This window comes from Uloborus diversus, unplaced genomic scaffold (genome assembly GCF_026930045.1).
Source record: "Uloborus diversus isolate 005 unplaced genomic scaffold, Udiv.v.3.1 scaffold_1408, whole genome shotgun sequence".
Classification (NCBI taxonomy): Eukaryota; Metazoa; Arthropoda; class Arachnida; order Araneae; family Uloboridae; genus Uloborus; species Uloborus diversus.
In genome coordinates this window covers 1-11,591 of record NW_026558108.1, presented here as the reverse complement: position 1 = coordinate 11,591, position 11,591 = coordinate 1, and the positions used below count along the sequence as shown (strand labels likewise).

General features: G+C 37.2%; 1 protein-coding gene across 1 annotated transcript; it reads left to right on the top strand.

Moving 5' to 3' along the window:
• Positions 1-371: 371 nt before the first annotated feature.
• Positions 372-8,611, top strand: LOC129232966 (tubulin alpha chain, testis-specific-like). Its single transcript, XM_054867055.1, has 5 exons — positions 372-612; positions 2,929-3,215; positions 5,259-5,521; positions 7,165-7,429; positions 8,312-8,611. The coding sequence occupies exons 1-5, from the start codon at positions 372-374 to the stop codon at positions 8,609-8,611; spliced, it is 1,356 nt and encodes a 451-aa protein (XP_054723030.1).
• Positions 8,612-11,591: the final 2,980 nt, after the last annotated feature.

Below are 11,591 nucleotides of genomic sequence, written 5' to 3'. Positions count from 1 at the left end.
AATTTCACCTTTCGTTAAGAGATTGCGTTATGCTGCGATGATCATCTATCTTCTGTTAGTTTCATTGCTTTTTCTACTATCACTTAACGCTTAAAGCTGACCGAAAGAGTAAAGAAACAAAATTTCCCCGACTATGCGCGCTTCTGTCGTATGCGCGCACGAAAGAATGTTAGACGAGTGTTGCGCCGCTACGCGCGTTATGTCACAAATCGATTTTCCCTCCTACAAGAAGTTATCACTTCAAAAACATTATGTAAATAAACTCGAGAGTATTTCGTTAAAAAACCATCTTAAAGTTTCAAATATGTATGAAATCCTTGTTAGCTTGTTATTGTTTTGTCTTGATTGGCAGCAAAGAACAGAATTGAAGCATGCGTGAGTGTATCAGTATCCACGTTGGTCAAGCAGGCGTTCAAGTGGGAAATGCTTGCTGGGAGCTGTACTGCCTGGAGCACGGCATCCAGCCGGACGGACAGATGCCCAGCGACAAGACTGTCGGAGGAGGAGATGATTCCTACAACACGTTTTTCAGCGAGACTGGGGCCGGAAAACACGTTCCACGAGCCATCTACATTGATTTGGAGCCCACCGTGGTTGATGAAGTTCGCACAGGTCGGAAAAATACTTCTTTTCTTGGATTATTTACTTTCACTTTTCGCTTTTAACTTCCGGGTACCCCGTACCTACCATTGTTTGTGGTTTAATAAGTTGAATAAGACTCTGAAGACAGCTCTGATTTTTTGATACAGATCAGAATTCGGGCTATCCCTGGCCCAGCACCCCCAGAGGTATAGCTCCACTTGGAGGACTTTGTGACCACGAGCATTTTTAACGTTCCCCAGTCACCATTAATGAAGACGACGGATCTTCGACCGGCTGGATCGAACCAGGGACCCTCCAGTTACAAATCCAATGCCTTACCGATCAAACCACCACGGCCGATCATTGTCAGAAATGCATCTCTTACTTTTCTGATTATTGCAATCGTTAGACATATCTCGTCCATTACGACGGTTCTGTCCTCTCTTTTTCAGAAATCATGCTCAAATCTTGCAAAAGTTTTGACAATTTGATGAAAAATTGAATAGGAACGTTTTTTCAGAATCATCCTGTCAAATAAAACAAAAAGTTCATTAGCTTTAAAGATTCATTCCTGAGAGTGTACAGTCAACTCCCGATTATACGGGGGCTAGGGTAGCACGGTAACCACGGATAAGCAATTCGTAAATTATCGGCAAATTAGGTAAAAACACATAATAGTGATGCAAATAGTGCTTAAAATTATCAACAACACTGGCATACATTTATACTATAGCTAAAATGATAATAGTGTATGCAAAAACAAGAAAATATTGCATATTATTGCAAACGGGTTATACATATATGCAAGCAAATCGTACTAGCAGATTAACAGCAAACTAAGAATCTAGTTTGCATCAAGCACGCGAAGGGGAGGAGAGAGGATTATTTTCAAAACTGGTCCGGTCACTCATTTACGCACGTAAGTACCACTGTAGATCTAAAAATCATATAGAGGGGGAAGTTAAAAAATCAGCAAGTAGTGAAGATGTAAAGCAAAAAATAGGGTCGAAAAAAAATCAGGTTTCGAAGAGTCTGGTTTTGGCAACTTAAAAGGTTCAATGTCATTGGAAGGGAGGGGGATATCTAAAAATAAGTTTTGAACCTATTAAGTTAAAATGTTTGCATTATTATACATTTAGTTCATCATCGCCGTTTTTTTTTTTTCTTTTGAAAGTGAAAAGTAGCGGATAAGCCGCCCTTTGATAATCAAGAGTTTACTGTATATATTGCGGTTAGTTTCCGTTATACTCCTGTTACTTGATTTTGTCTTATTTGAAGTGTAAATAACGTCTCCTCTTATAAACAATGCTCGTAAATGGCTATAACCCTACCCCTCTATATAAAAAAAACAGAACATATTATATAAGCCATTACATAATATGTCCCCCCATTAAGTTCACTGAAATCGCTGCCAAAGCTCTACAGGCATATGATGGAAAAGATTCTAATCTGGTAATCTATAATATTAAAGCCTGTGTGAGTCTGTGTGTCTATTAACCTATCTTATCCGGATTTGTAATGTCTACCAGATCAATGCTAGTGTACTATTGTACAGGATACCCAGAGGAAGTCATTTAGAACTGTCTCACCCCTCTGAACGTCAAGGGGCTGGACGTATGAATCGATAAAAACCAGTCTACAGGACATGTAGGGCAGAAAACATCAATCGTCAGCCGTCGCACAAGGCATTGATTCATTACAGGTGACGAGCGAGGTTGGTGAGCGAAAAAAGCTGGGGAAAAGTCTTAAAATTTAAACAATAACCACACACATAAGCAAAATTAGTCCTTTTTTACAGTACCTATGTTAAGATTTGAAAATATGACGTAAAACTTGTTCCATTTTGTTGTTCCAGTGGCAGTTATCGCCAAGTGTGGTATGACAAAGTAACAAGTACATTAACGGGTATTGGGAGAGGAAAGTATGAGGGTTCGAATTTACAAAATATAAAATTCCGTGATTCTATTCGTGAACGTTCGAATTTCGACGGATTTACACGTTTAAAGTGTTCAATCCATTGTGATAATTTTAGGATATTGTCTGCTTCTATGTAAACCGATTTTTGTGGCCTATCTAGCTCAAAAAATGTTTGCATGTAGAATGAGCTTTGGCTCGGTGCTTTTCTCATTTTGATGTCTCCCTGTACTGTAAATGAACCATTTTTCATGGTCAGTTTAGCTCAAAACTTGTGTAGGTCTCATGAGCGTTGACTAGCTTTTTTACTTATCTTTATGTCTCCAAAAGCTTACTTTATGCATGCAAAACATTTTTTGTGACCCTCAAAATGCGTTTGTATTTGCTGAGAGCTCTGACATGGTTCTTTAATCAATGTTATGTCTCCAACAGGCACATACCGTCAACTCTTCCACCCGGAACAGTTGATCACCGGGAAAGAGGATGCTGCCAACAACTATGCCCGAGGCCACTACACCATCGGCAAAGAACTGATCGACCTCGTCCTGGACCGGAGTCGAAAGCTGGCCGACCAGTGCACGGGGCTCCAGGGTTTCCTCATCTTCCACAGCTTTGGAGGGGGCACTGGCTCCGGATTTGCCTCTCTCCTCATGGAACGGCTGTCCGTCGATTATGGAAAGAAATCCAAACTGGAGTTTGCCATATATCCGGCACCGCAGGTCACATATTAAACTTCTGATCTGAGTCTCGGTGGAGTACATAAAATATTCCAATGTGAAAAACTTTTCACAATAGGTTTTGCCTCAGGCTCCTATGACTGAGTTGCGATATAGTTGTCGCTTGGCGACATTTGGGATTGTTAATTGCGTTTTTAGTGTTATTTAATGTAGTTAGCGGATTATTTTACACGTACAAAATACTGGGCCATGTGTCTCCTAAGTTCAATATTGTTTCATAAATTATCTAATACAAATAACTATTGCTAGAAAACGTAAAAGGCCAAAGCTACGCTGGGTGGATGCTGTGGATGTCCTTAAGTCTTAGAACTAGAAGAGCTTAGCTGTCAATAGAGGTGGCTGATGGAAACAGCTGGTTCAGAAAGCTTTGGTACACCCAGGGCTGTCGTGCCGTGGATGATGATATTGATGACATAATTTGTAAACTATATTTTTCTCTAGTTATTGAGACATCAGAATCTTAATATTTAAAAAGTACCATTTCAAGCGGGAGCATTTGCTTAAGCAATTGTTAGAGGAGTGCGTGCCCTGACTCACTTCTTTTTAATTTTGCAAAAAATATTCATTTTTTTAATTGAAGGACAAAGCAAAAAAAGAAAGATTAATATTACAAAAGGAGAAAATCGCCCTAAGGCTACCGTAGGAAATTGAACCTACGACCACCACAACCGTGTACAGGCAATCACTACTATTCTTGTGAACAACGTCTAATGGCCGCAAACATATGTCGAGCGATTGTTCGAGTCAACTCGCGCCAATTTCAATCCGTTTAGAGCCGCTATATAAATAGGACGGCGCATCAACTTAAGTTTACCCATTTGGGATCGGATTTTTCAATGTTGCGGAGCTAGGATTACCAGAGAAAGGTTCGGGTTTTGCCAAATTAGCCAAAAATAATATTTTACTAGCTGCGCGGCGGCTTTGCACGGTCTACCTCGAAAATAAAAGTTATGTCAAGTGACACGCGTTCAACACTCAGGCTTAAAAAAATAATAATAAAATCAGTAAAATTTTGCGGCTGATTGCGGAAAAATAACCAAAAAGTAAACATTTTAAATCCCCCGATTACAGGAAACAAATTTTACTTATTCATATTCGAGAAACATAAATGGCAATCGTCTCAATTATTTTCTTCACGCTATCAATTTTAATAAAAGCATTGTTGTGGAAAGTTGAGATGAAGCTCTGAATAATAATTTGAATGAAGGAAAGCCTTCAAAAAATAGGGATTTTATGTCAAAATCTGTGACATAATTAATAGTTTTTAATTGATATCTCCGCTAATTATTATCGGAGGATTATGTCAAATAGCCAAACGTAAAGACGGGAAGATTACGAGTCCATCGATATCTTGTTCGATGATCAGTTCACTGTCGTTCGGGAGAAGTAACTCGGACATAGATACATAGATACATAGATGACTACATAGATACATAGGTACATACATAGATACATACGCTCAGTTATTAATTATATAAGATTAAATAAATAATTCACGTGCCGCTAATAATTGTTCGCAGTGAAAAATCAACAAACGGGATAACTTGCTAGAAAAGACATCCACTCAAACAAGCGCTTCGATCCAAAATGGCTAATCTTAAGCTGATGCGTCGACTCCTATATATAGGAGCGCTAAAATCTGATAGCATGCCCTCGTTCCACTCTAGCGTATGCTCACAAGAAGCACCAATCCTTCTGCAAGGAGTTGCCACTGTCGACATAAGATATCCTGGGTCAAAGGGACAACAAAAATGCTGACTATCAGATAGATAATCGCTGCTTATTCCCGCCAATGAATGCGAAATTCCAATTCGGTGAAGCTCCACGTTTTCTAACATTGGGCTTCAAAACTTAATTATTTGCACGTTTGGTGAAGATGCATACGAAATCTCACTTAAATCGGACTGGTCTTTCTAGGTGTGCCGAGTGTTTTGCTATAAAGTATATTTTGTGGTGTAGTTTTACTTTTGTAGATCTCTCTTTTAACAGAATGTATGTTCCAGTGGTAAGATATATTTTTAACAGGTGTCTACTGCTGTTGTGGAGCCTTATAACTCTATTTTGACCACTCATACAACTCTGGAGCATTCAGATTGCGCCTTTATGGTGGACAATGAAGCAATTTACGACATCAGCAGACGTAACCTGGACATCGAGCGTCCCACATACACCAATTTGAATCGTATAATTGGTCAGATTGTTTCCTCAATCACTGCCTCCTTGAGGTTTGATGGCGCCTTGAACGTGGACTTGACGGAGTTCCAAACCAACTTGGTCCCCTACCCAAGGTAAATCTCTCTGAGCTAAATGTTTGAGTTTAAGAAATTGTAATGATTACGCCAAATCTATAAAATGGCCCCTTTCGATATTTGAATAAGCGCACAAAAGAGGCATCAAACAACGTATTCTAGACACTGAATGCCCTAGCATCCTTTATGCAAATGCCGATAAAATCACCATCTTAATCGGAACTGGTGTGCTTGCCTGGTTGTCGTTTCTGGCATTATACCGCTTTTTGGCTGTGTTTCGCAGAGAATAGTTTATTAATCGAATGTAATTGCGAAATGAATTAAATATGCGTTTTTATGCAGCGTTTCGAAACAACAGTAGGCGAAATCCGCGCTCTGTAGTGCTCGAACACATTAGAGCTAAATATCCTGTCACATTTTACTCTAAACATACTTAATAAACATTTAGACAGCAAAATTCGGGTTCACAGAGAAGTACCGTCAGGAAATACCGTTTCTTTTCGATCATAATGACTGAGAAGGATTTTAAGTTTTTTCTGACACTTGATATTTTACTAATTTGGCGAAATTAGCAATATTCCGCAATTCGCTACGTAACCATAGCTTTTCAACAGTAAAAAATCTATTTCAAAATGTCTGATGAGGCGACTCATCTGTATAGTATCCTTAGAATGCCCCACTTGTATCAACTTCTAGCGCATAAAGCGTTCAAATCTTTTTCTCAATCAGTGGTCTGATTTGTTTCCTCAGTCATCGATGGCACTATGAAAGTAGACTTGAGAAAATCTCAGGTCAACTTGGTCCTGTACTCAAGGAAGCATTTTTTGCCGGAGGCTCATGCTCTCAAAAGGATTCAGTTACCATTCTAAGTGTCTCTAAATATACGGCATTCTAAGCTTAATTAAACGCACGTACAAAGTTTAAGTGTACAAAAACAAACTGAACATTTCCGTTAGATGTCAATCCATCCAAAAGTAAGTTTTTTAATCTTCGGGTTTCCATGAGAGAAGTCGTTTGTTAGACGGGAGGGGGGATGTGTGACCGATCTGTGCTGCTAAGGGCAAAAGCAGAGTTCTGACAGAAGCTTTACAAATTCCAAAAGAATCAGCCTTTTGCTGAAGAAAACAAATTTGTATGACTTTAAAGACGCCAGAAACGTTTGAGACGGATCGCAAGTCCGAGCTGGATACCTTTCACTGATGAGCAGCTCTTTACTGTTCAACCAAATTGTAACTCCCAGATCGATTGGATTTGGTCTGTAGACATTTCAAGCAAGCACCTCAGCAAATGTTGAAATGTTTGACGTCGAACGTCAAAATACAAGGTGAACTTTCGGTTACATGCTTTTTCTGTTCAGTGTCAAAAGTCGCCAGTAATAAGTCTTTCATAATAAGAAGAGTAAAATCACAAAATGTGTTCCAAGAATTATTAGTAACTTTTGATAGTGGTTTTTATTATTTTTAGCACGCACTGTAACGTTTCTTCTTTACTGTTTGCATAGTACATCATCTGATAAGTTGGGGACAAAGACCAAATTGAATAATACATAAGAAACAAAACTTGGACCACTCCTCAATTTCGCTACCATAATCTTTGTTTTAGTCTCATTGACAGTGATTGACTCAAATTAATTCAAACAAAATTAATTACTGATTTGTACTTATTTTTCTGATTCTTTAAAGAATTCATTTTCCTTTGGTCACCTATGCGCCAGTCATCTCGGCTGAGAAAGCTTATCACGAGCAGCTAACTGTTGCAGAGATCACCAACGCCTGCTTCGAACCGGCCAACCAGATGGTCAAGTGTGATCCTCGCCATGGCAAGTACATGGCCTGCTGTCTTCTGTACAGGGGAGATGTGGTGCCCAAAGATGTAAACGCAGCTATCGCAGCTATTAAGAGTAGAAGGACCATCCAGTTTGTGGACTGGTGCCCAACTGGATTCAAGGTTTGTTTGACATTGACATGTTTAGTTAGTGCTGTACAGTTGGGGCTAGAGCCGCTATATAGATAGGCCGACGCATCAGCTTAAGTTTAGGCATTTTGGATCGGATTTTTCATTGTTGCGGAGCTAGGGTTACCACAGAAAATTTTCGTGTTTTGCCAAATTTGCCATAAATAATATTTTATGTAATTAACAGTTCACGTGCAGCTAATAATCGCTCGCAGTGAACAATCACCAAACGCGATAACTCGCCAGAAAAGACAACCACCCAAACACGCGCTCTGATCTAAAATGGTTGATCTCAAGCTGATGCACCGGTTCGTATGTATAGGGGACTTAGTTGGGGCTAAGGCCCCTATATATACGAGCCGACGCATCAGCTTAAGATCAGCCATTTTGGATCGGAGCGCGTGTTTGAATGGTTGTCTTTTTTGAAAAGTTATCGTGTTTGCTGATTTCTTACTGCGAGCAGTTATTAGCGGCATATTAATTGTTTGTTAAATAAAGTATTATTTTTGGCTAATTTGGCAAAACCCGAAACTTTGCTCTGGTAGCCCTAGTTCCACAACAATGAAAAATCCGATCCAAAATCCGCTACACTTAAGCTGATGCGCGAGCTTGTATGTATCGCGGCTCTAGTTGGGGCAAATCTAATATAGCAGCATCGCAGTGGATTAGGATCAGCAAAACCTTCCCATTGCTGTCGGGTTAGGTTTGCTTCAACTATGAATCGTGTTGCATCGTAGTTGGAATTAGACAGGCATGAACACTTTTGGAGTAGTCTACCATGAATAACGATAATGACTGATTTTTTGTCAATATTATGCTGTTGCAAAGTGTTGAGACACTTTACTAAACTTAAGTGTTATTATTTCATTTTCTTAGGTTGGAATAAACTATCAGCCACCTACCGTAGTGCCAGGTGGCGACTTGGCAAAAGTTCAGCGGGCCGTGTGCATGCTCGCCAACACGACTGCCATTGCCGAGGCCTGGTCCAGGCTTGACCACAAGTTCGATCTGATGTACGCCAAGAGGGCTTTTGTTCACTGGTACGTAGGAGAAGGCATGGAGGAAGGAGAGTTTTCTGAAGCCCGAGAGGACTTGGCAGCCCTAGAGAAGGATTACGAAGAAGTGGGATTGGATTCTACCGAAGGTGCAGAGGAAGGGGAGGAAGATGAATACTAACAATTGGAAATGGAATGTTTTTGTTTATGGATTATACTGCGCTTTAATAACACAAAATTGTTAAAATTCCGAAAAAATATTTATTATAGCTTAGACTTATTTTGGCTCTTTTGCATTTACATTCGAAATTTTCTAAGCGTATGAAAATGAAAATTGTTGGACTGAAAACGTTTGTTCTGTACATTTTATATTTGCCATTAAGATGCATCTGTTATTTATGCTTATACAATTTTACTGCTTTAAATTTAACGGCTTAAATAACGTTTTCAAACTAAATATGAATAGTAAATAAATTGACTCTAAAAGAGAAAGTATTTTGCTATTTTATTTTCTTCATATTTTGTTTGCAACCTTCATTGCAGGAATTGTATCCGTTTTCTGATGTCAAAAAAAAAAAAAAAAAAATGAAACAATGGATGAAAGAACATCATTCATATTTAGTTTTTCACCCCCGACACACAAAGGAAGGGGGTTATAAGTTTGACGTGTCTGTGTGTTTGTGTATCTGCCTGTGGCAGTCTAGCGCCTAAACGGATGTACCGAATTTGAAAAAAAAAATTTCGAAAGGAGAGTTGATCGAGAGTGTTCTTAGCTAGGTGGCGTTTTTGGTTGACATTAACTAACGATGATATTAATTAAAAACTTCTTAAAGGTTTTTCGTGATTTTTGCAGTGAAAACATATTTAAAAAATTTAAAATTTAATATCAAAAATAAAGAGAATTTTTTTCCGCGTCTGATAGAATGTGTTTGGAACTTCTATGTTACATAAAGTTCGACTTACAACGTTCTTTTAAAACAGATTTTAGTAACGGCTAAGCCTATATAGGTCAGTGCCAATAATGTTTAAGACCAAAAAAATTTAGAACTGGATAAAACCATTCCAAAAGGTAAGAAAATCTAATAACATTCATAGGAAAAATAAATTACGGGCGAACTGAGTTCGGGAAGGGAGTGTAGGGGGGGGGGTTAAGGGGGGAAAACGGTTTATTACGATTTCCGGAAAAACTAAAAGTCCTATCGAAAAAAACTAAATTACAAAGTTGCAGGTAAAAAAAAGATCTAATACTTTTGTCTTTGCACTTTTTTCTATAACCTCAAAATATATAATGAAAATTCAAAAAATCGACTTTTTGATTTTTATTTTTATCTCCCACAAAAAAAAAATCACTAAATTTAATGAAAAGTTACCTTATTATGTCCCAAATACACTGTAATTTTTTGGATTTAAAATATTATTTTTTTCTCCCTATTTTGATTCAATATTAAAAAAGCATCAGAATTTTCAATCAAAAAATCTCACGTCAAAATATCTGATTTTCTTAAAAAATCGGAGCAAGTTTTTTTCGTTAGTGTCTCTACTTTTTGATGGTATAAAAAACAATATACAATACTATGGAAACTTTTCGCAAAAAATGAAGAAAATCAAAAAAACTCGAATTTGAAAAAAAAAATCATCACTATGTAAAATTTTAAGCTATTTATTAAATTAACAGCAAACACAATTGGAAAACTGATTATTTTTCATAATATTCAAGGTAACACAGTTCAAAATTGCTGAAGTAGCTCATTTATTTCATCCTACAGTGTAGCTTGCTATTCGTAACTCCAAAAAACTATATGGGGCACTGCAGTCACCGTCTAATGGTGGATGAGAAGGGTAAAACAAACGCATGCTGTAGCTTGATTTTTAATTACTGTAGTATATTTTTATTTTCAGTTTGTGTCAATGTAACATGGAAAATTTCATTTTTAGAGTAATTAAAGTGTACATTTTAATAAAGACCTTAAAATTTTTACATAGTCATGACTTTTTTTTTTCTTTCAAATTTGAGTTTTTTTTTTTTTTTTTTTTTCATTTTTTGAAAAAAGCTTCCATAGTATTGTATATTGTTTTTTACACCATCAAAAAGTAGAGATTTCAACGAAAAAACTTGCTCCGATTTTTTAAAAATACCAAATATTTTGACGTGAGATTTTTGATTGAAAATTCTGATGCTTTTTTAATACTGAATCAAAATAAGGAAAAAAAATTAATATTTTGAATTCAAAAAATTACAGTGTATTTGGCACATAATAAGGTAACTTTTCTCTAAATTTAGTGAAAAAAAAATTTTTGTGGGAGATAAAAATAAAAAACCAAAAAGTCGGTTTTCCGTGACTTTCCAAAATTTCCATAACCCGCACAAACCCTGGTTTTTACTCGAACTTTTTTAGGCTTAGCTGAAATTTTGGCAATACTTTCTTCATTAAATCTATCAATAAAAGGTGAAGTAATTGTCCCACAGTTTTCTTTTCGGGGGGGGGGGGGACACCGTTGGAAAAAGCCACATTTTTTACTCCAGAAATATCTCGACTTATGGTCGAAAAAATAACCTTCTATCTCCAAAGGAAAAAACGTTACGAGTCGTTAAAAATAAAGTTCGAATAAATCTAATCTATATATATAAAAGTGGATGTTGGTAAATTTGTTCCCTAAGATCTCAGAAACTACCCGGCAGATTTGGCTAAAACTTTCACCGTTTGTTCATTTTGGTACTGGGAAGGTTTATAGACCAGTTCGAAAAAAATCCGATTGATAGTTCTTTTTTCATTCCAATTTTAGTCCCAATTTTCGCACAAATGCCCCAATATGGGGGTAGAAAAAAATGTGCACATATTAACATTATGTGTCTATCGAAAGCGCTAATTTTTCTGCTGAAGATAGCATCTGTTAGAAGTTTCTAAGTTGTATAAAAAACAAGTTATGAGATTTTTTGTTCCCTGTTCGAAGGCTTTCATCAATCCAATTCATTATTTAGTGTATCATCTCAACTCCCAGTCGATAGCTAAAATTGGTTTATTGTTGAATATTTTTGTGTTTCGTCTGACTTTTCGACGCTTTTCTCAAGTCAAATCTTAAAGTAACGTTTTTCCACAAGATTGGCTAAAAATAAATGCATTTGGCTGATCATTTTCCATTTAAACGGAACTTAAATGTAA

Excerpts from the sequence above, each read along its gene's own strand:
- LOC129232966 (XM_054867055.1), top strand. The coding sequence starts at position 372 with ATGCGTGAGTGTATCAGTATCCACGTTGGTCAAGCAGGCGTTCAAGTG. Across the intron at positions 3,216-5,258 it reads CCATATATCCGGCACCGCAG|GTGTCTACTGCTGTTGTGGA; the intron begins GTCACATATTAA and ends TATTTTTAACAG. Across the intron at positions 5,522-7,164 it reads AACTTGGTCCCCTACCCAAG|AATTCATTTTCCTTTGGTCA; the intron begins GTAAATCTCTCT and ends GATTCTTTAAAG.